The sequence below is a fragment of the Poeciliopsis prolifica genome, unplaced genomic scaffold (genome assembly GCF_027474105.1).
Source record: "Poeciliopsis prolifica strain line A6 unplaced genomic scaffold, Auburn_PproV2 SCAFFOLD178, whole genome shotgun sequence".
In the NCBI taxonomy this organism is placed as follows: Eukaryota; Metazoa; Chordata; class Actinopteri; order Cyprinodontiformes; family Poeciliidae; genus Poeciliopsis; species Poeciliopsis prolifica.
In genome coordinates, this window is record NW_026562553.1 from 40,307 (window position 1) to 63,284 (window position 22,978).

Consider the following 22,978-nt stretch of genomic DNA (forward strand, 5'->3'; position numbering starts at 1 on the left):
GAGGAGAGGAGAGGAGAGGAGAGGAGAGGAGAGGAGAGGAGAGGAGAGGAGAGGAGAGGTTATTTTTGCATTTTTGACTGAAATGGGTCTTAAATTACATCATCTGAATTAAAATATATATACAAAACATGTCTAATTAACGAGGGATCTGACAACCCCCACATTGAAGACAATTGTGAAGAAATAAGCCAGTAAGTGTTGAAATTTCCAACACTATTCGTCATCCTGTCAGACTTCATTCCGCTCTGTTGCTAGGCAGACAAGTAGGCTTTCTCGGCTCTGTGATTGGTCTCCTATGATATTTGGCGACTAATAAAATTAGATTGAAAACATAAACGTGTTTTGTTTCATTAATTGGACAAGAGAAGAATCCAAACAACACATTTACATAAATATAGGAAAAGTCATCAAGAATTGTTTGGGGAATTAAGAAAATAAATCCCATTAATGTCCTGACGGTTCAATAATGGAAAAAAAGAAGCCTTTGTTTAGACTTCTATACCACAGCATCCAGCACAGCCAGTTGGACGCATGGGGGCAGCAGGACTTTGTCTTAACGACTCGTCTGTGACGAAGAAGACGACAGAATTAAAATGGCAGCGCCCATGAGTAACGTGGAGGAAATTCGCAGTCGGGTAATCTTGGGAGAATTCGGTGTAAAGAATGTAAGTAGTTTCTGGAACTGTGTTTCTCTGTGTACTGTGTGTGGATGCGGCCACGGCGTGTGGTCGTGTTATGTATGAGTTTGAGCGGCTCCGGTGTTCTGCAGCAGCTGGTACCCCTGCCAGGTAGAGACAACAGTTAGCAACACAGAGCCTCGGTGTTAAACTGTGTCCTCCTTTAAACACAGCAGAGTTAAGTAAAATCTGACATTTATTCCGTTACGTGTAACTAGTGGTGTTTTAATGGATAGAATATGCTCAGTTCTTTATGTAGAACTAGATATATTGAACACATGCATCATGTCAACACAGTGACCACACTCAACAATCACTGTTCCAGCACACAACCACCAGGCTTTCCTGGGGGAAACCTTATCCCTCATTACTGAGAATAGTATGTCTTTCACTGTTGTAGCTCACTTCTCATTTGTCATTTTTATATTGAATAAAACACAATTTATATTATTATCATTAAAAGTGTTATAATGAATCTCAATTTGTGACAGGTTCACACAACAGATTTTCCTGGAAACTACCCAGGCTTTGATGACACCTGGGACATGAAGCGATTTCAGAAGGTGAGTTTTATTGTCTGTAAAATAAATCCCATGTTTTAAACCTCCTGCTTTTAGAACCTTTAGCCGCAGAGCCGCTGGTGTTCAGAACAGTTGTTCGTATTGTCGACTGTTTCTTCTCCCCCTGTTTGTCTGCAGAACTTCCGGATTGACGTAGTGCATCTGGATGAGAACAGTATGGAGTTCGACATGGTGGGGATCGACGCTGCCATTGCGAACGCCTTCAGGAGAATCTTATTGGCAGAGGTTGCATTCCTTCTTTTCAATCAGTCTGTTGACACTTTGCAAGAATAAATCATTTTGCTCCAAAAAAGCGTTATCTCTTACTGAGACTTTTGAATATGTGGTGGCGTTTGATGATAAACTACTTTATTGTGATTCACACTAAGTCTGATGAGAATAGGAAGAACACAGGTCTTTCCTAAAGTTTAGGTCCGTTTATGACTTAAAAAAAGAACATTCAATGTTAAATATTTCAGAAAAGAAACCTATGTTTCTCTAATGATTAGAAGCAGAAACTAGCCTGAGAAGCACTAAAGAGCCGCCAACAGGCTGAGAACATGGAAGACAATCAGCTAGCAGCCCAAAAGTCAACCAAATACTAAACCATTACATTCAAATATATCAAGTGTATTTGCACCATGTCTGAAACTTTTATTTTTGCTTGCAGGTGCCCACAATGGCCATAGAGAAAGTGTTCATCTATAACAACACATCGATAGTCCAGGATGAAGTTCTGGCCCACCGGCTGGGCCTCATACCCATCAAAGCCGACCCTCGTCTGTTTGAGTTCAAGAATACAGGTGAAAGCAACAAAATTAGTCCCTGAGAAAGGGTAGTGAACTACATTACCCATTATGCTTTGCTGCCTGAGGCACCTGGCATATTTGATTTGGACATTCGCACACCAACCAGGGTTTTCCCCCAGGCGCTTGTAAAATAAGCTGCAGTCCAGTTAAACAAACCGCCGGCTGTCGTGTTGTTCTGCAACCTCCAGGTGAAGAATCTGCAGAAGAAGAAGCTTCAGAAATAGACACCATTCAACTCCAGCTGAAGATCAAATGCAGCAGAAACCCCCGAGCCAGCAAAGACTCCTCGGACCCCCGAGAGCTCTATCTCAACCACATGGGTGAGTCCAAGGCAGAGATCTCATTATGCCCGCCCCCTCCAAAACACAAGATGAGATCAGACTTAGGATGTCAGAAAAAGTGACAGTCACATATTTACTAGTACATTTCTGTCTCATTTCAGTTGGAAGGAATGACTATGATTTTAACCAACTTGTTTTACCTGCAGGTCCAGCAGCTGTAACAAAGTCAGGATGGATGTCGTTCTGTCCCTTTTGTCTCCTTGAGACAAAACAAAGTCCTAATCTGATTTCCTTGTGTCTGTTCCTATATTCACTTTCACAGTTTATTCCAAACACATAGAATGGGTCCCCATCGGCAACCAGGCGGATGTATTTGCGGACTCCTGCATTCGCCCTGTGCACGATGACATTCTAATAGCACAGCTGCGACCCGGACAGGAGCTGGACATCACCATGCACTGTGTGAAAGGAATAGGTAAGATCCTACAGGGGTGGATGTTTTAAATATACACCGTCATGCCATGTAGGGACAGGGCCTGGTTATTTTTCTAGGAGCTTTGCCCGGGCATGAAAAATATAAAAAAATACATAATACTGCCACTTTAAGGTCGTAGATTGAGGCGACCCTGACGATGTGTGGTTGTGGTTTCAGGTAAGGACCATGCTAAGTTCTCTCCTGTGGCGACGGCCAGTTACCGCCTCCTCCCAGAGATCACCCTCCTGGAGCCGGTGGAGGGCGAGAAGGCGGAGCGCCTGAAGCGCTGCTTCTCACGGGGCGTCATAGACCTGGAAGATGTTCGGGGTGAGGAAGGAGGAAAACACTCAACAATAAAACCAGAAACTTTCTAAATAGTAATGGTAGTTCTGGCTTATGGATCTCAGGAAGAAAGGTCGCCAAGGTTGTGAACAGCCGACTGGACACGTGCAGCAGGGAGGTCCTCCGACACAACGATCTGAAGAACTGCGTGAAGCTGGGAAGAGTTCGAGACCATTTCATCTGTATGTCTGTATAAACTGCCGTTGCCGTGTAGCTGCTCTGAGAACAGGCAGCCGCTCATGAGACAGGATCATTCACTGTTTGCTAACCTGACCTGTGTAGTTCTGGTCTGTGTTGAAATCAAGGCCTGGAAGTTTGTAAAAAAAAATCTAGAAAAGATAAATTTACACTCAAGGTATGAATACATTAGATCATCACTGAATAACATCTGCTCTACTCATTAATTTAAAGGAGCAGTAGTACTTAAAATTAACTTTTTTGAAACTTGAATTATGTTATAATGTTATTCCCTCATCAAAAACATACCTGGACTGTTGCCTTGATTCTTTCATGCATGTTTGAGAAATTCCTTAAATCTCTATGGCAACCATTCAGAACTGCCCAAACAGATGCTCTCACTGAGCTCTGCCTTTTCCACACAGCTCCTCCTCTGAGCTGCAGTCCCCAGAAGGAGCCTCCTCCTCCATAGCGCCCCCACTTGGTCCCTTCAGACTAGCCAGCAGCAATTAGCAAACCCCTGGTGGAAATGTGTATCTGTTGAGCTACTTCTGGTAAAACCTGTAAAAACTGTAAAGGGTTAATAGAGGAGCCATCTTCTGATGGCGTCTCAGAAAGGGCAGCAATTCCTTAAAGAGATAGAGTCCCAATTTCAAGTTGTTAATTTGCAAAGTCTAATTTCTCTTTTTAGTCGTACCTGATATTTGTTGCTTTTTATATATATATAATTATTATAACAACAATATGTACTTGATTGTGCCTGGAAAACACATACATCTGTCCCTCTAAAACCATAGATTCACATTGATTTACCAGAAGTCTCACCAGTGACCACCAGTTGGTGCCTCAGTCCCTTGACTTACCAGTTCAAGGAGACGGTGTTCTTTGAAGTTCTTTCCAGCCACAGTCCCATTAGCAATAGGAGGACGTGGCCATATTCCACTGAGTTTGTGCCAAAGAGAAGAAGAATATCAGTAGATCTGGTGCTGTGTCCCACAAATGGAAACACTTTAAAAAGCTCAAATTTGCTGGAACTAACTGAACTGGCCTGCTATTCCTTCCACTATATGAGAGTTTCTTCTCTACAGATTCACTGTGATATGATATCCACCTAGAAAACCACTGATGGTGTTCTTTGTAGAACTTAAAATATTCTAGTTTATCCCTTTAAAACCTGAGTCATTACTGTTTTTTTTTCTTATTTATATCTTTCTGTTGAACTGCATCTATTATCCACATACAACCAGTGTCCAAGGATTGCTCCAACAGCTCAGATTGATGTGGGAGGGAACATCCTCTTTGTAACATCATCTGTAATGAGATCAGCTTAGGTAGTAGCAGGTGATGAATCAAGTCTGTTTTCATTAGATTACTCTGGATTAGGGCCTGTTGGATGGAGTTCCCACGTTAATAGCAGTGTTTTATTCGGAAGTTCTAATCCAGATCTGCTCTTTCCTTTCCCAGTCACCGTGGAGTCAACGGGGATCTTGCTTCCTGACGTTTTAGTCACAGAGGCCATCAAAGTTCTTATGGCCAAGTGTCAGATGTTTCTCAACGAGATGAACTCTGTTGACATGGAGTGAACTGACTTCGTCCCTGAACGCACCGCGGCGCCCGGATCAATCTGACTTCATCGACATCTGCTCTGAAAATAACTTCCAGGCCGATGTGGTTCTGGTTGCTACGTATTCACTCTGTTTTTTTTTTTCTTTAACATGGTGGATTAATGAGGTCATCAGCCTGATGATCTCAAATATATCAGCATGATGTATTTCTCTGGACTACAGAGAAATATATCTCTGTTGTCCAGAGAAATAGAGCCGGCATCACAGAACAATGAGCAGAAGCTCAGCTTGGACCCAGCAGGGATCATCACTACTGCTCTGAGCTCCTCGTGTACAAACTGAAGTTTTCTCTGACCTGATTAAGTTCAAGATCAAATGTTTTTGCAGATTTAATAAAAAAATAAATAAGAAAAGAAAGACTCAGACTCAACATTCATCTTCCCAACAGATTTCAGCAAATGGAGAATCTATACCAAGCTGTCTTGAACTGGTTCCTGAACTGGTTCCTGAACTGGTCTGTGAACTGAATGTCTGCAGTTTGCTTACAGAGCAATCAGGTGAATAATGCGTTCAACCTGGGACTAAACTTCATCCTGCAGCGCCTCACCATCCACAGATGTACACTGGGATCATGTTGGTGAACGTCAGCTTTTCTTTCTACCAGAAGCTCATCCAACCCACAGTACTGAACCTCTACCTGTCAGTGGATCATCTGCTTCCTGACTGACCGACGCAGTGGGAGAAGCTGTATAGCATCTTCTCCTGAACAAGAACCACTAGCACAGGCGCCCCTGCCTCTCTAGTCTACACTAATGACTCCACATCAACGGAGTTATTAGTGTAGACTACCGAAGTAGTCACATGACATCATTGTTGCCAGTCTGATCCAGGACGGTGATGAATATGCATACAGGCAGGAGGAAGTGGATCGGCTATCCACTGATGTGGTCAGGACCACCTGGACCTTAATCCTCAGAGACTACCAGAGAACATCTGGTAGTCTCTGCATCTACATGATGTAGACTATACATCATGTCTGGTTCCTAGGAACACCCTGGATCTTTACCCGAGACACTTTCCATAAACAGGTCTAACAGAGTCTGGATTACTTAAGTCAACCCAGGACATAGCCACCATAAGTGGTTATTATTCAGCATTCATCATCCATTCTCTCCTGTTCGTCCATCATTGTGTGGTTTGACCCGTCCACAGAAAAGGACTGGTTCAGACCGCAACCACCAATCAGGGTTGCCGAGAGTCCATGCTGGAGTAGTATAAGACAAGGGCCAGGGAACAGGCAGTTAACATCTCTGCAGACCCCACACATCCTGGACACAAGCTGTTTAGACTTTTACCATCATGTTACAAAACAATATTTGTTAAACCCAGCATCCAATTTCACAGAGACAATTTCTTGCTCCCAGGTTGTATCTCTGAAGACAACACTAAGAGCCCCTTTCAACCAGATGCTCTACAGTGAAACAAAATTACAGTTTTATTCCACTGAAACAAAATATATTTTCTTAATTTCTAAAGAAACAATTGGCACCAAATTTCTGCCTAAATTTATTTCCTCTAAAGTTGATAAATCCCAATTTTCAATGCCGTGATCGGATCTTGGAAACAAAATCTTGGCCAAAAGATATGATTGTGATCTTTTAATGACCAACATTTTTCTTCTCCCTGGAAGTGGTGTGAATGTTTTGGAGCAGCTCAGGGGAAACCCTGACCTCAATCCCATGGAGGATCAAGGAGGGATCTGAAGATTAGGGTGATGGGAAGGAGGCCGTCAAACATATCCATCCATCTGAAATGTGGTGAAGATGGGTGTGACGTCATTCTGACGCAAACTGATTGACATCAATATTCAGAAGAGTAGTCACAGCTGAACAGAGCTACAGAATGTTCCCAGGAAAGCAGAGGGGCCTCTCTGGGTAGACCCAGCTCTGTGAAGGCTAATGCAGACACTTGTGTGTCTTTATGTAATTATTTCTTTCATCAACTATTATTATTTATGGAACTATCGCCACATTAGCGTCGGAAGTGGCAAGCATTTCCCCCCCACCCTCCCCCAGAAGCGTCACTTCCGCCTCCTCAGTAACTAAAGAAAATGGCGGCCGTCGTGGAGAGAGTTGATGGATGTGTTGGATCGCTGGACCCGGACGCCGTGTCGCTCAGACAGCCCAGCTCGCTCCAGGAGCAGCCGCACCAGAACAACCCGCTGCTGGGCCTGCCCATCGTGGCTATCGAGACCATCCTGAACTTCCTGTCCTACGATGAGATCAGCATGCTGCGCTCGGTAAGCAGAGCACAACAGGGCAGCTGGAGGGCTGCGGAGCTAAGCTAGCCCCATCCCCGGACAGGCTCCGGTGCCACCGGCGGGCGGGGAGCCAGCACTGCGGGGCTCCGGCGGTCTCTGGACGCCTGGGGGAGGGGTCCGGCCTGGGCCTGGCTGGGAGCTGCTGGGAGAAGGAACAAGAGACTGCGGGTCCTGGAGAAGCGGGTGTGCAGGGTCACACAGGTGGTGCATGTCCTCATTGACTGCTCAGCATTCATGAGTTTGAAGATGAACTGAGACAGTGCTGAAGGTTGAGGTGTTCTCCTGCTGCAGCTGCTGACTTTAGGTGTCCCACTTTTTCACACTGTTGAACTGACCACGGGGTTAAACTGTGTTTGCAGAGGAAACAGGATGGTTGATATTGATATCAGCTCAGACTAAACATCATCAATCTTGAGTCAGAGGCTTCTGGAGATGTGTTGCAAGAGTGACTGCTACAGGAGACCCTTCCAGCATCTCCATCCCGGTGGTAGCTCAAGGAGAAATGTTGTGCATAACAGCACAACATTTTATCGTTGTGCTGTTCAAACATTAATTTTTCCTTTAAAGTAAATAAAGTATTGAATTTGAATGGATAAAAATACAACCAACATTGCTGCTGAGCTTACAGTTCGACAGTCATGGCTGCTCTTCATCCAGACTCACTGGTTCACTTAGCACAGGTTTCACTGCAGCTCCTCACAGTGTTTGTATTTGAACTGTTTTCAGTCTTTGCTAAAGTGATCCACTTCATGTGTTTCTAGTCAAATCTTCAGTACAGATGAAGCTGAAAGGGAGTCCAGCTGTAATAACTGTTTGACGTTTCTAAAGTTATTGCCATGTTGTGTTAACGATAGTTGCCTCCAATCTGTTGCCATGGCGCTGTGTCATCTGGATCATGAAGACTTTCAGGTTGAGAGCAGCATTAAGGTGTAATGTAGCTCTGGCTGGGCCTGTTTGTGTTCTGAACTGGTTCTCTGGGAATGAACTGCAGGACTGTGGTGAGAAAGTCCTAGATCTGCATGATGTAGATGTTGACCTGTGGTGTGTGTGTCGTGCAGGTGTGCAAGCGCATGGACATGATCTGCCAGCGTGTGCTGAACCAGGGCTTCCTGAAGGTGGAGCGCTACCACAGCCTGTGCCAGAGACAGGTCAAGGCTCAGCTGCCCAGGTGAGTGCCGTGCTGCTGCAGAATCGCCATGGAAACGTTCTGCCATTCTGAAGCTCAGAAAGTTTCTTTCATGTTGTCGTTGTTGTACCATCGATCCAGCACCACTAACAGGATAGGTAACGTTTTAGTGTTTTATGCGTTCCTGGCAGGAAATATGACCACAAATCAAGAATGTTAAAAGGTTTGGCCTGCAAAACAAAAAACACTTGAGGATCCAGAAATGTGTGTGTGTATGTATATAGATTTAATTACAATAATAAAAAACAGTAAGCTAGTTTTTGTATTTTTAATTTAGTGAATTTTGTGACCTGCCAGCAGTTTAAATGTGCCAGTTTTGGATCCCAGGACAAAACGTTTGGAAACCACCAATCTAGAAGAACCTCTGTTACATTACTGGGTTTGGTTCCATAAACATCCTTATGTGACTCCATGATTTCACAGTTAATAAAAAGTGACTTTTGAAAATGTTTTTCTTTCCTTCTGTTGTGTTTCTGCGTACTGAAGCCCAGCTCGGGTTTATCACTGGATCAGATCAGAACGTGACCGTCGACTCAACTCAGTCAGACTGAAGCTTTATCCAGTAACAGCTCGTCTGTTTGAGTGTGTTAAGGAATCCTTTTGTATTGTGTTGCCTGTGGGTGGGTGTGTTTGCGTTTTAATTTGTCTTCCTTGTTCCTGAGTAGAGTGTGTTCTCATGTGATATGATGTAAACATATCTGTGTGTGAACAGAAGCTGAAGAGCTTCTTTAGATCCTCCAGAGGACATGGAGCAGATGTGGAGGGCTTGCTGTAGTTTGGGCAGTAATATCTGTGTTGTAACAATATTCCATGGCAATAATTCTGATGCCTTTCGAAAGTGAGTTTGTTTCCAAAATGAGGAAAATGCTGAAGAGGATGTGGGTTAAACTAAGATTGTTTGGTCAGCTCCCCCTTCAGGCTGACCAAAGCTACTGCAGACTGAAATGGGGCAGAACGTTGGATTTTCAACCAGCCGTCATAAAATCCTCCTGACTCATGGATAGATGGGAATGTCTGGCATGGTTTCTAAACCTTCTCTGTTCTCCTGATGCGTTCAGGCGTGAGTCGGAGAGGAGGAACCATTCGTTGGCTCGCCACGCAGACATTCTGGCTGCTGTGGAGACGCGGCTCTCCCTGCTCAACATGACCTTCATGAAGTATGTCGACTCCAACCTGTGCTGCTTCATTCCCGGAAAGGTGAGCTGGCCAATACACACGCACAGTCGCACACACGCATACACACACAAGCCTCCCAAGCTGTTCATTTGATACCGAGGACGTCCATTTTGACTGTGGGAGTTTTGTAAACTTAATGTTTTTATAACAAACAAAATTTTGCCTATCTATGTATTTTTATAGCAACACCATTATGCAAAACTGACTATTTTGAGCTTTGCATTATGTTTCAGTGTTATTCCCCCATCAAAAGTATACCATGAGTGTGAAATGCATAGTACTGCCCAGTAGGGTCAATCTGGTCTAGTCACATTGCTGTTGCTTTTGTTTACTGTTGTTTGGACTGTGTAGAAATATTGTCATTTTGTCTGCACCACCGCTGCAGGCTGTTTGATCACCTTTCTCTGGTTCGAGACTTCCTTCTCTGTGTGTTGAATGCCAGAGACATTTTATGTTTGCTCTTAGAGCCAAACCTCTGCAGGAAGTAGACTCCAGGTTCAGAACGATCCTCTTGTCTCCTGTACCTGGAGTCCAAATGAGAAATGTCTTGTGCTGAGATAAGGAGGCATGATGTTTCTGTTGGCAGGTGATAGATGAAATCTACCGCGTGCTGCGCTACGTGAACTCCACCAGGGCCCCCCAGCGGGCTCACGAGGTGCTCCAGGAGCTGAGGGACATCTCCTCCATGGCCATGGAGTATTTTGACGAGAAGATCGTCCCAATCCTGAAGAAGAAGCTACCTGGGACCGATCTGTCTGGGCGGCTCATTGGCTCTGCACCAGGTTTGTTTCCTTTGGTCGCTCATGGGTCCTAAAAGTTAGACAAACTGAAATATGTGAAACTGCAGAATATAACGTTCATTAAAATAAAATAAAATAAATTTTTAATTCTTTTTTGACATTTTCTTTTAAACTGCCACCATGCTGTGACAGTTGATGAGACAGGTAGTTTGTGAAAAGATTGATCTCCACCACCTTCTCCCTGAGCTACTGTTGCTATCTGAAGAAATGCACAACTCCAGATCAGACAGAACCAATCAGAGCCAGGGGGAGGGTCTTAGCGCTGCCAAACACTCTTGCGTATGACGGCTCAATGTGCTAATGGCTAGTTAGCTTGGCCTCAGATGGCGGTGGTTAAACGTTTTTCATGGAACAGCAAGTCTTTGTTCTGCACCGCAGATTCAGGAGTAGGTACATGAGGATGATTGGCAGCGCAAAGACACCTTTCTTCAGACAGCAATAGTAGCTCAGGGAGGAGATTGATCTATCAACAGGCTATCTGTCTCAATATATGTTGTCATGACAACGTGTATATCTAACCTGCATGTTCCTCCTGGTTGTGAAGTACCAACTCTGATTGGCTGTCCTGTCTCCTCAGTGGCTGGGCCCTCCACCTCCCTGACCACCATGTCGCTGCTGGCCAAGAACACGCCGTCCCGCTCCGAGATGACCAAGGTGCAGCAGCAGGTGAAGGTGAACGGAGCGTCCATGACGGCGCTGCGGCGGGAGCTGCAGGAGGTGCGGGTGAAGCAGTTGGAGCAGCAGAAGCAGCTGCAGGACCAGGAGCAGAAGCTGCTGGAGCAGAGCCAGGTGATGGGCGAGCAGAACGCCCGGCTGGCCGAGCTGGAGCACAAGCTGCGTGAACTCATGGACAGCAGCGCCGCCGCCGCCTTGGGGGAAGCCCGCTCCTCCGCTCCCGCCGCCACCAGCGGGTCCACGCCCACGCTGGCAAGCAGCGGCGCGTCAGCAGCAGCAGCAGCGCATGGCGGCGCGGATGGCGAGGGCACCTCATCACTGAAACGCAGCAGAAAGAGCTCAGACCTTCCACGACAATCCAAACGGCTGCGCAGCAGGAAGTGACTCACTGCCTCGTGTAAGTGTTGTAGCCAGTTTTCTGTTTTGACTGACCACACTCTGTATCCAGAGCCCCACGTCTGCCTCCCCCCTCCCACTCACCTTGCATCACGTGCGCCATCTCACTCATGCCGCGATGTGGACGCGCTCCCGCCACGTCGGACTCTCCACCAGAGTTCTGTGCTCACCGACATACATAGACGCATCACTGGAGACAGGACAGGACAACATGGACATGGTCAACATTAGGATGTCTCCCAGAGAACAGGTCAGGCCTGCTGGTGGTCAGGCGGCTACAAGACGACACCCAAACGCCACACGAATACGCCTCCATTTCACCCACAGAACCAGAACCCTGTTCACCAGGAGAACCCTGTTCACCAGGAGAACCCTGCAGGTGTGTGTGGACTTTTCAGGACCTGTCCTCATTATTAGTTCAGTCAGGTCCACTTCCTCCTGTGGACAGTCCACAGTATAGGTCCTAATTGTCGACAGAGCTAGAAGCCCCGCCCCCTACTGGTGTGACCTAGTCAGTGCAGCCAGTATGCAAACTCGTAACCGGTTCCACCAGTATGTCCGTCAGCGTGTTGAAGACATCGGACCACGTGGTCCGATGTCTTCATGACCCTTCTGGCGCTCATTCCCCTCTAGAGGGCGCTACTGAAGGTAGAGGTAGCTTGTTTGAGATTCCTGTTAAAGCAGAAATCACAGAATTTTTTTTTTTTTTTTTTTTTTTTGCATTATTATTGTTATTATTATTATTACACTTTTTAATGAAGTAACATTTCAGCATTATTCCAGATTCACACCATGTGACCCTCGGCTGCAGCTTGATGTGAGACGTCCTCAGAAGCTCCTTCATTGCCCAAACTCTCCAGTCTTTGCAGATAAATCCCATAATTCATAATCCAGCTTCCTTTGCTCGAGGGACAAGCTGGTAACCATCCCAATGTTTTAGGTTTTCTAAAGCCACTAAAAGGTTCCTGCAGGTGAATTTCCAGAGAGAACCACACTGATCCTGTCCAGCTCAGTGGGGGCATAAAGTGGCCTCTCCCCAACATGTTGCTATCTCAAAGCAGAATTACCAACTGGAAATATTTCTGTTCTTGGGAAAGGGGGGGAAGCAGAGCGCCACCTATCTTTCTTAAGATAACAGTTTTTAAACTACAGCTGGCAAGCAGTTGAAGATGAGAAATCCATATTTTTATTTCAAATCCTACATTATCGATTGGATTATTAACAATTACATAATGAACAGATCATTTTGGCAGTAGCAGAGTCTGTGGTCGTAGCGGCGCTGGGTAGAATCATGTTTTAGATTTTTGTTAGAAATATAATATTGTCCGCCTACTATGATCCATATCTGGCATGTTCAGCTCACCCACCTCAGTTGGTGTCATGTGTGTAATGTGTCCGAAGGGTTTAGACCTAGTTTTAAAGCTATTAAGTGAAACTGAAGGATATCATGAAGGTTCAGTTCAGCGCCGGGGCTCACCTGGAGGAAGAAACCGATGTCGACATCATCATGCAACCTGAGCATCGCCCAACACGACCGGCGTCCATTTAAAGGGCAGGTGTCCGTTCTTTAAATTTCTGGGGGGAAAAAAAAAGGTTCAAGCTTCCCGGTTCCTTCCATTAAAAAGCCACACAGAAATACAATCTAGTAGAAAGCAGCCCGCGGAAGACCCTAAGGAGCAAGTTTATGCTCGTACTTTCCCTTCCAGTCCTAGTGAAAACAGAAGCTGTGAGTGGTTTGCAGTGATGACGGAGGAGCTGCAGGTGCTCATGGTGAGCAAGGTCTCTCTCTCTGCTGCTCTCCTGTACAAACTCTCCTCCTTCCTGGAGCTCCTAGCTTAGCTGTGAAGTCATCGTGTGGCTACTTTTCTTTCTTTCCTTCGAAGCGTTTCTGTTGTTTGGACGAGCCGAACCACTCATGGCATGACTCTTTGGAAATGCACTTGTGTGTATAATAGTAACACTGGGCTGCAGAACATGCAATGTAATCTAGTGGCTTATAATGAGAGAACTTGTACTGTAATCTCCATGTACTTCAAGATGTAGATTGTCAATGATTTCATGTTTGTAAACAAAGAAACTTATCTTTTAAGTTGGCCCGTTTGGGTCTGACTATGAAGTTTTGTTGCACATATTACTGTTACGATGTATAAACCAAACCTATTAAATCTCTACAGCTGTTCAGCTCACTTCCTGGTTTTTGTACTAATAAATCTTCATATAGGCTCTCGCTGAGGGAGGATAGTTCAGTTTGGACACACACACACACACACACACACATCACTTGTCTATAGATGGATTATAGTTGCAATGAGCTGGAACCAGAACCAAAAAAATCATTAAATTAAAAATGTGTAACTTGCATAGATTTTTTATTTATTTTTTATTTTTACCTCCTCAACAAACTACACTTTTATTAATCAGTTTATTGTTAAACAGGGTTTTTCCCCAGTGTATAATAAGCCTGGTAAGCCACCAGGTTTTACTTGTGCCCCCATCAGACTAAGCATTAATTGTCTTTTTAAAATGTTTGCATTGCATGTTGCAAGACTTTACAGTTGGTGTTCAAGTATTATCCAAATTTTCTGTTGATTTTAAATGCTTTTTAACTCAAAAACACGACGGTCTGCTGTATGAATGCTTGCTCTTGCGCCCAACCACCAGGCTCTGCAGGGTTTCTGGGGGAAACCTTGTTTAAGATCCAAAACACAAAAATGGTTTCGGTCTGTTGCTTTATTAAAAGAAAAACAGACCATTTCCAAATTTTGGAATCAACTGGTTTTTTTTCTTATTATGTTGGCCAAATTATTACCACTCCGGACATGAACTCAGGAGCCACAAATCAACGCCTGCTGTCATTTGTTGTTTTTTCTTTCTCTGCCTTTGGATGCACATAACTATTAATGTAGGCTTTTGTTGTTGTGCTGCTGGTTTCTGTTTTAATATTGATGTTCAACCTATTGTAAATTCTCATATGTGGAATGGAATTCAAATTTAATTCAAAATTTCTTTGTTATCCCAACGGGAAATGAAATGTTGCTGTAGCTCATTAATTCAGATTCTTCAGAGTCATTGTAGATAGTGATGGCTGCAATACACACCTCTTGTAGCGGTCTGTATTACTGAAGATACTCTGTTTCCTCAAGACGCTCTCATGAAGAGCATGCTCCGGGTTGTCCGTACTTTTCTCGAACTCATGAAGAATCCTTTTTGTCGTCGTCTCTAGAGCTTCCACAGTTATCTGCAGACCAGAACCAGAACAGAATCAGACTTCTTCAGCAGGTTGTTGAGCCTTTTTAGGTCTCTGGTTCTGATGCTGGTGCCCCAACAGATGACGGCAGAAGAGATGACACAACAACAACAGATTTATAGAAGATCTGCAGCATATTTCTGCAAAACTTGGAAGGATTTTAGCTTCCTCAAGAAGTCCAGTCGCTCTGTTCCTTCTTAGAGACGCTTCAATGCATCTCCGGTCCAGTCTGTTGTCCAGATGAACATCGAGGTATTTATACCATCTCCACTTCTTCTCCCATGATTGAAATAGGGTTTCATTATTATTAATCTAACAGTCTTTTGAGTATTTCTGGAGAGAATTGAAGTCTGACTTCATGCAGTCTGAAGTGCAGAAAGTGAAAAGGAATGACCAGAGTACAGTCCCCTGTTGTGCTCCTGTGTTGCTGACCACCTGGTCAGACACTCAGTCCTTCAGTCTCACAAACTGTGGTCTGTTTGTGAGGTCGTCATAGATCCAGGTGATTGTTGAATGACAGTCAGTTTCACATTTAGTCCTGTGGTTCAGTGAAAGGAAGTTCTGGAGCTGTTTTTCATCTAGTGTATCTGCTGAATAGGCCCTTTTTCACTCTGTGTGCAGGTATGTGTGCTGGATAGCTGTAACCTGAAACTTCAGTCTCCAAAGCCCACACACACACACACACACGCAAGTCATACGATACTTGTCTGAAAACAAAAGGCATACTATTAATTTTAAAGCAGCACACTTGCTTCTGTTCTGTCTGTGTTCTTCAGGGTGAACAGACTTCTCCAGATTTACAATTGTTTACATTTAACTAGTGTTTACTTCCAGTGACTCTTCAGACCTGGCATGTACCTGGGAAACCAGGAATAAGCTTTTCAAAATTGCAACTGTATTGAGATTTAAATAATTTAGAGAAGTTTGGTGAACAGAAAAGGAGAAGTACAGAGGAGGCTCATCACAAATAGGAAATTAGCATAACTGTAGCAAACAGATCATTTTTGCAATAGAGTAAAAAATAAGAAGATATGTGTTTCATTATGAGATTATTGTGTCCTGGGACTCACATGGATGTTATATATGACCTTGTTTAAACCTTGTGGAGTATTAATATATTTCTCTATTAAAATTGTATGTTTTTGTTATTGGTGTAATAGAATATTCTTATCTTAAATGCCTCGTTTTAATTTTCGCTGGAAGAAGAAATTTATCATAACAGAAATAAAGGCTCAAAACTGTGGATTTATTGTATTAAACTTGTTATTTATGGGGGTTATGGACCACAGCTGACCATATTTCATATCACCAAGCTGCATTTTCATTTGAATATTTTAGATATGTGGTGTCACTGAAATAAAGTAACTTTTATTCTTACTGGTTGAATAAACCTGTTAGTTGTACCTTGTCCAGTTAGCAGCCTGAATCAAATATAGAGGCCACTAAAATGACATGTGAAACAGAAAGAATAGTTCATTTCCCCCTTTGCAAAACACATTTGCAAATGACACACTTCGGCAACCTGACCCACCAAACCGTTTGCTTAAGATGCCACTTCGGGGAGCAAAACGTCATCACTCGGTAGTTTCCGTAGTGAGAAACTGAGTAGAATCATTTATAATGTAGAAGCAACTGTAGAAAACACTGAATGCGTGAAGAAAAGCGTGTTAAGACAAGGCAAAACCTTCACTGGTACTTCTCTTCCTGAAGTTAGCAAATACCCAACGATACTGCTGCATGACTGCAGAAGAACTACAACAGGTCCGGACAATGAAGATAACATAAAGATGTTTAAGAACGTTCAATATCCAAGACGTCGAGGCCACGGTCCGTTTTTCAGAAGCAAGAACTACGTTTATATAACTAGTTTTACTGATACTAAGCAAAGTTCATTGGCATCTAATATGAACTCTACTCGCGGCCCCTTGCATTTTCTAATCTAGACACTTAAACCGCACAAAGAATCCATGTTAGGTAACAGAAAAGCAACAAGTTACGTAGCGAGTCTCCGGAGGGAGGAGGGGCCTCAGAGTGGCGCAGGGCTAGCGGAGAGAAGCACGCCCGGACGCTCCGAGTTAATCACAATCTTCTGACTTCCATCAGAGCTGTTGGTGTCGGCGAGCAGCTGAAGACAGCGTCAGAGAAGATGGGGAACCGAGTGGGCCGTGAGGACTACGAGTGGGTCTACACGGACCAGCCGCACGCAGACAGAAGAAAAGAAATTCTGGGTGAGCTAGCTTATGCGTTAGCAAGTGTCAAGATGACAAAAAGTAAACTCCGAATGACTTAAACTTAGTTTAATATTGTTGTAAATATATGTCGGGTTATACTGTGCACCGGTGTGACAAGCTACGCTTTTAGTTTGACATTTGTGATTTCCGTCGCAGATAAGGAAAGCTAACGGTCTCGTGTCCTCCGATGGAAGCTAACTGAGCCCAAGTTGGATTTGACGGTGGTTAACGGTTAACGCCCTTTTGAAAGAGGCACAGCCGACCCCGTATCTGCTGCCAGTTTAACGTCCCGTATGCTCTACATACACTGCAGTTCACCACTGCTGTTTTATTTAAAAGCCGTCACGCAGGAATAAATGTGCCTTCGCTGCTCTGTTCCGCTACAGGTCGTCAGTGCACCACTCCCTAAAGTAACATTTTCACCAGCATAAACGTATGAGGCTAATTTCAGTCATGTTTCACGGGCTCAAATGGAAAATAAGCTCATTTGAATTTATGTAGAGTTTGGGTATTTCTAACATTTTCACGTCCGACCGGTTGCTAAACCACATTCATAGACTAAAGTAGTCCAGCTGTCGAGCCTCAGGCACTGCTTCATATGTTATGTCCACAGGCAGGGCTAGAAGACAATGGATGGGACAAAATTCCTCAGAGTTGGATTCCCACTTATTAGAGGATTAAGCAACAAGTTATTTGCTTCATATGCATTCAGTTTGTTACACCATTTCTTTCGTGCACCGGTCAGAGTCCCAATTGTATGTTCACGATTTTACATACAGTCCATCACGATTCCAACGAAGCCAAGTCAGTAAAGTTTTATTTCACTTTATGGGGCAGTTCTGTCAGGTTGTTAAAGTCACAAATCCAGCAATTTGAGTCAACATTAAAGCTGAGTTGTCCCTTCTCATAATGCACCTCAGGGTTATGGAGAGAAAGAGTAACAGGACGTTTGGCTCTACTTGGAGCCGACTGGGTCTGTTGTGAAGTGAACTTATTCAAACAGGAAGAGATTAAAAGAAATCAGCCCTGGCTCGGCGTAATTGCGAGTTCTTGCTCACAGATGTGCCAAGTTATAAAATAGGAAAAAAAAGCAACGTTTACGCAGAAAAATAATCTCTGGCTGTCACAGATTTTAAAAGCTTGTAGTGGCAAGTGTCCACTTGTAACAGACCCAGTGGAGTTACCATGTCAAATAGACGTCAGAGCAGAAAGAGCTACATCTTTGGTACCATGAAAAAAACAACTCAATATAATTTTATGTACACAACATAATTTTGAAAAATTAAGGCATTTGAAGAATAAAGAACTATACAGTGATGAGTTGAACTAGGAAGTGTATAGGATTTATTCTAAAGCCTGGCTTTGGGTTCCAAAGAGAGAACAACATGCCTGGTATTATTATGGCATAAATAAGGTACAAATAAATAATGTTTGTACCTATGTCTGTCAGAATAAATAATATATAAATTAATTAGATGATAAATTAGAACAAGCTGAATAATTTCCATTTATGATTTATTTTTTTAATCTCTTTTTCTATCAAAAACTGGATGACAGAAGTCTTCAGTCTGGGGTTTTGTTCTCAACAAGCCCACTTTTGAAGGATCATTTTGTTTATAAAGACTTGATTATTCATTTTATTTGTTACTGATATTTAAGATCTCTTCCAGTTCCAGTGTTAAATGCAGATTTAACACTGAAATGAAAGTTTATTGATCTTTGAGAATGTGTTCTTGCATTATTATTATTATTCTTGGAAATTCTGGGACAATTTATTGTCCAGCAAAATTTGTTACGACAGGCCTAGTCTTTACACTCACACTTTTGGGGTTTTTTGTCCGTCAGCTAAATATCCAGAAATCAAGTCCTTGATGGGTCCAGACCAGAGGCTGAAGTGGATTGTGTGCCTGATGGTGGGGATCCAGTTCTTAGCATTCTACCTGGTCAAAGACTTGGACTGGAAGTGGGTTCTGTTTTGGACATATGCGTTCGGCAGCTGCATCAATCACTCCATGACCCTGGCCATTCACGAGATCTCGCACAACACCGCCTTCGGGAACAACAAAGCCATGTGGAACCGCTATTTCGCCATGTTCGCCAACCTGCCCATCGGTTTGCCGTACTCTGCCTCCTTCAAGCGCTACCACCTGGACCACCATCGCTACCTGGGCGGCGACGGCATCGATGTGGACATCCCCACCGACTTCGAAGGCTGGTTCTTTTGCACTCGCCTCCGCAAGTTCATCTGGATCGTCCTGCAGCCGCTGTTCTACGCCGTGCGGCCGCTCTGCATCAATCCCAAACCGATCAGCCAGCTGGAGCTGACCAATGTGGCCGTGCAGCTCTGCTTCAATGTCCTGCTGTACTGGACATGGGGGGCCAAGCCTGTGGTTTACATGCTAGCCGGCTCCATGCTGGGGATGGGCTTACACCCCATCTCTGGCCACTTCATCGCTGAGCACTACATGTTCCTGAAGGGCCATGAAACTTACTCATACTACGGCTGCCTCAACCTCCTCACCTTCAACGTGGGCTACCACAACGAGCACCACGACTTCCCCAGCATCCCAGGGCGAAGACTTCCTTTGGTCAGTACAACGCTACAACAGTCATCTGAGTGGAATATCTATATGAATTTAGACTTCTTTCTGTTCTTTTTCATTCATAGTTTATTTTAGTTGTTATATGAACTATTCATATTTATTAGGAATCCACCGATTAATCGGCCCTGATATCCTGAATTTTGAGAGATTGCTGATTGGCCAATGCCTACAGGTGAAGCTGATCTTATAAGAGAGGAAGAGAGAGATCCAGATCCATCAGGTCATAGCTACACATTCACAGCTGACAATAATCACCCCAACTCAGCCAACTGTATCAACAGTTCAGACAAAAAGAAAGTATTGGCCAAAATCAGATTTAGCAAGTCGGGTTTTTTAAAGATTGATATTCAGTGATCCCTGACTTATTACCGCTCTTTAAAAAGCCTGACTTGCTGATTCAGATTTTGCTGAGTCATCAACAGCAGAGTGATTTTTGCTAACTGCAAACATGCAGATATGAGTTGGTGGACGAGGCTAACGGTCAGAGTGGACAGTGACAGATGTATTTTCTTAGATCTTGGAAGAGTGAGATAAGATACAAGTATCGACCAATCACCCATCTCCCAAAATGAACAAAATCTGGGCTGATTTGTGCAGCCCTAATAAATCGGCAATAAGCCTGACAACTGAATAAGGTAAAATATGAAATGATATGAAACCTCAGCAATGGCTTGGTCTGATGAGGAAATGAAACATTCACCTCATGGCAACATTGCTGTTCTAACCCGACTCTGACTGTCTTCTAGGTGAAGAAGATCGCTCCAGAATACTACGACGACCTGCCGCAGTACTCGTCCTGGGTGAGGGTTCTGTACGACTTCATCATGGACGACACGTTGAGCCCGTACTCCCGGATCAAGAGGAAGTTAAAGGGAGAGGTCAAACAGGAGTAACCGAAGCTGCAGCATCCTCATGTCTGAGGCCTTGTAACATTTCTCTACCGTGTCCTGCTTCCATTCAGCTCAGTCCAACACAGGCAGATTTACGTTTGTGTTTTTGCACAAAAAGGCCTTGAATTGTGGATAAAAAGATGTTACTGAGATTTTTATTTGTTGCGATATAATTGTATTTCTGCTACACTTCCAAATCCATCAGATATTTTTGGAGTTGGGGTTGTGTTGACTACTTATAAATCATTAGTATCTGAGCTGGTGTTTTGTTGTTTCTTTTTTTTTTTTTAGTTCTGATTAATCTAGACATGAAATGGTTGCCATACTAACATTGTATGTTAAAATAAAATGACTTGTTTTTGTAAGCTCGGTTTTGAAGCTTTGCTGCAGTTATGTTGGCTCTAGTAGGGAAGCTGCAGTGGAATAATATGAGGACCAATGGGGGGAGGGTCATAGGGCTTATGTTTGTGCAGTGTTAGTTATGGATCTGAAGTGGATTAAACTGTAAATCTTAAAACTACGTTTGTAAAAAAAAAACCCAAAACAAACTAAAATGTGTTGAGCTAAAGTCCAACCATGAGTGAGCTGGTTTAAACTTTAAACTTTGCGACATGTCTCTACAAATTGGCCGACCTTTTGACCTCCTGGCTTTTCTTTCTGGGTTTTCTGATATCCCAGCGCCGGCACTCAGTATTTCCATCCCAGCAGAACGTTTTTCTCCTTTTTTTTTTTTTTTTTTTTTTTCCTGGGATTCTGCCAGAATCGGACGGAGCTTAGCACCGCCTGGCTAGAAGCCCTCAGATGTAGCTGCAGCTGTGTGCAGCAGAGACATGAACATGTTTCTTTTTAGTCAATCAGTGAGCCAAGAATCTTTGTTTCTGTTTCACACAACCCCACTTCTGAAAATCACCAGTGGCCTGGTGGAAGTTGAAAAAGAACATCTAAATGAAAATCAATTGTTAAGACAGTTTGAACAGATTCAGCTGTATTGTGCTGAAGTTGATCTTAAATATTCTCAGTAATGTTGCAGACGGAGGCTTCCCAAAAACCGGAGGGGAACCTCCGTCCGAATCTGTCCGCCATCTTGGTTTACCGCTCGGATTAACTAACCTTTGCCACAAACACTCAAGGCCTCAATGATGCAACTGTCCACGCTTATTTGACAAAGGTCAATGTGTCTCCATGACGACGCAAGCATTTATGGGGATTCCCATGCACTAAAGTTACTGATAGCCGCATTTCTGCATGGTGCAGCGTGACCTCCAGATGTCCTCCACCCTGAACTGCTACATTCTAGGTCATGGATGGGAAGCACAGAGCGTCGTCATGGGTGGGATCTGTGCAAATGAACTGAGGCTGCTGCAATATGCTGCTGTCAGAGATTTCTACCTGTTTCCAGAGTGCAGCTTCTTTCTCCCAATATTCACCTGACAGGTTCAATACCACCTTGTTCTAATCTACTCCTGCCTCATTATGTACTTTCTGTTCACGGCAAGATGTGACTCTGAACATGAAGTCTGATCTCATTGCCATCAGTGCTCTGCTTGCTCAGTTTATTGATTTTATGTTCAGTATTGCGATTTTTAACTCAAGATAATAAAAACATACTTATTTTCATACACTGGAAATGTCTTCTCAGTTTCAAATAGTTGTTTTTTATCATCACCACATCCTGCAGTCATCAGAACTTGGAAGTTTTCAGTCAAGAGGAACAAAAACATAGTTTCAGAGGAAAGTTTCACCTGTTCCTGGTTAGATCCAGTCCACAACAGTAGATGGAGCCTGAACAGACTCATATTGGCTCAGGAACTATTTGATTGCAAGTGGAGCGGACTGCAGAAAGATCCGGCAGGTATTGGACAATATTCTGTGACCACAGTAGGAGCTGTTGCTGTTTTACACCAGACTTTGCCAAACCTCGACCTTATGCAGCGGGACCCAGAGTCGGTCCTGGAGTTCTGGCATCCTGTAAGTTTTGGTTCCTCCCTGGTGGTACGAACAACCTTCTCAGCAGGTCAATGTTCTTCTTGGCCTCTAATGAGCCGTCATTGGATCCAGGTGCGTTAAACCAGAAGCATGCAGGACGCCGGGCCCCTGAGGACCGACTCTGGACACCACTGAATAAAAAGGAAAATCTTACCACTAATATGGGAGTTACTGAATACAGACAGGGAGAATATGACAGTGATTATGACCAAACTGTAGAGTAACAATAAATATTTAAACCAAACAGTCTTTGGTGTCTCTCCTTAATAATGAAAAAGTCCCAATTTTTTTCATGGTGTAAGAAGAGAAGATCCATTAATGACCCATATTTGTTACATGCAGGTGAAATGACAAGAGAAAATGACCCAAACATAACTTGTCTCATGTTGGGTGGACATCACTCACTGTTGATATTAAAACTATTCTGTTCACAAGAAGATCAACTATCAACCAGGTACAAAAATAAGAAATGTATCCATGGTGAGCAACTAATTTTCATAAAAAAAGGAATTTAAATTTAAGGCATGGATTTTACAGTGCAGATGACGAGTTGAGGCAGAACAGTAATTTGTTTATTCTTTT

General features: G+C 43.7%; 3 protein-coding genes across 4 annotated transcripts; all 3 read left to right on the forward strand.

Moving 5' to 3' along the window:
- The first annotated feature begins 387 nt into the window (after window positions 1–387).
- Window positions 388–5,296, forward strand: polr1c (RNA polymerase I and III subunit C). Its single transcript, XM_055026124.1, has 9 exons — window positions 388–665; window positions 1,169–1,240; window positions 1,376–1,483; window positions 1,908–2,040; window positions 2,235–2,366; window positions 2,650–2,802; window positions 2,980–3,129; window positions 3,210–3,326; window positions 4,786–5,296. Exons 1-9 carry the CDS (start codon window positions 594–596, stop codon window positions 4,902–4,904), a joined length of 1,056 nt encoding a protein of 351 aa, XP_054882099.1. The 5' UTR covers window positions 388–593; the 3' UTR covers window positions 4,905–5,296.
- A 1,691-nt stretch (window positions 5,297–6,987) lies between these two features.
- Window positions 6,988–13,625, forward strand: fbxo28 (F-box protein 28). Of its 2 annotated transcripts, XR_008605426.1 has the most exons (6): window positions 6,988–7,185; window positions 8,265–8,374; window positions 9,451–9,589; window positions 10,155–10,350; window positions 10,946–11,818; window positions 12,223–13,625. XR_008605426.1 is itself a non-coding variant. In XM_055026125.1 (5 exons), exons 1-5 carry the CDS (start codon window positions 6,997–6,999, stop codon window positions 11,425–11,427), a joined length of 1,116 nt encoding a protein of 371 aa, XP_054882100.1. In that variant the 5' UTR covers window positions 6,988–6,996; the 3' UTR covers window positions 11,428–13,625. The 2 variants fall into 2 exon arrangements, 1 of the variants encoding a protein (XP_054882100.1); XM_055026125.1 differs by having other exon boundaries at window positions 10,946–13,625.
- A 2,686-nt stretch (window positions 13,626–16,311) lies between these two features.
- On the forward strand, window positions 16,312–22,027 carry degs1 (delta(4)-desaturase, sphingolipid 1). Its single transcript, XM_055026141.1, has 3 exons — window positions 16,312–16,914; window positions 18,763–19,505; window positions 20,267–22,027. The coding sequence occupies exons 1-3, from the start codon at window positions 16,833–16,835 to the stop codon at window positions 20,411–20,413; spliced, it is 972 nt and encodes a 323-aa protein (XP_054882116.1). The 5' UTR covers window positions 16,312–16,832; the 3' UTR covers window positions 20,414–22,027.
- Window positions 22,028–22,978: the final 951 nt, after the last annotated feature.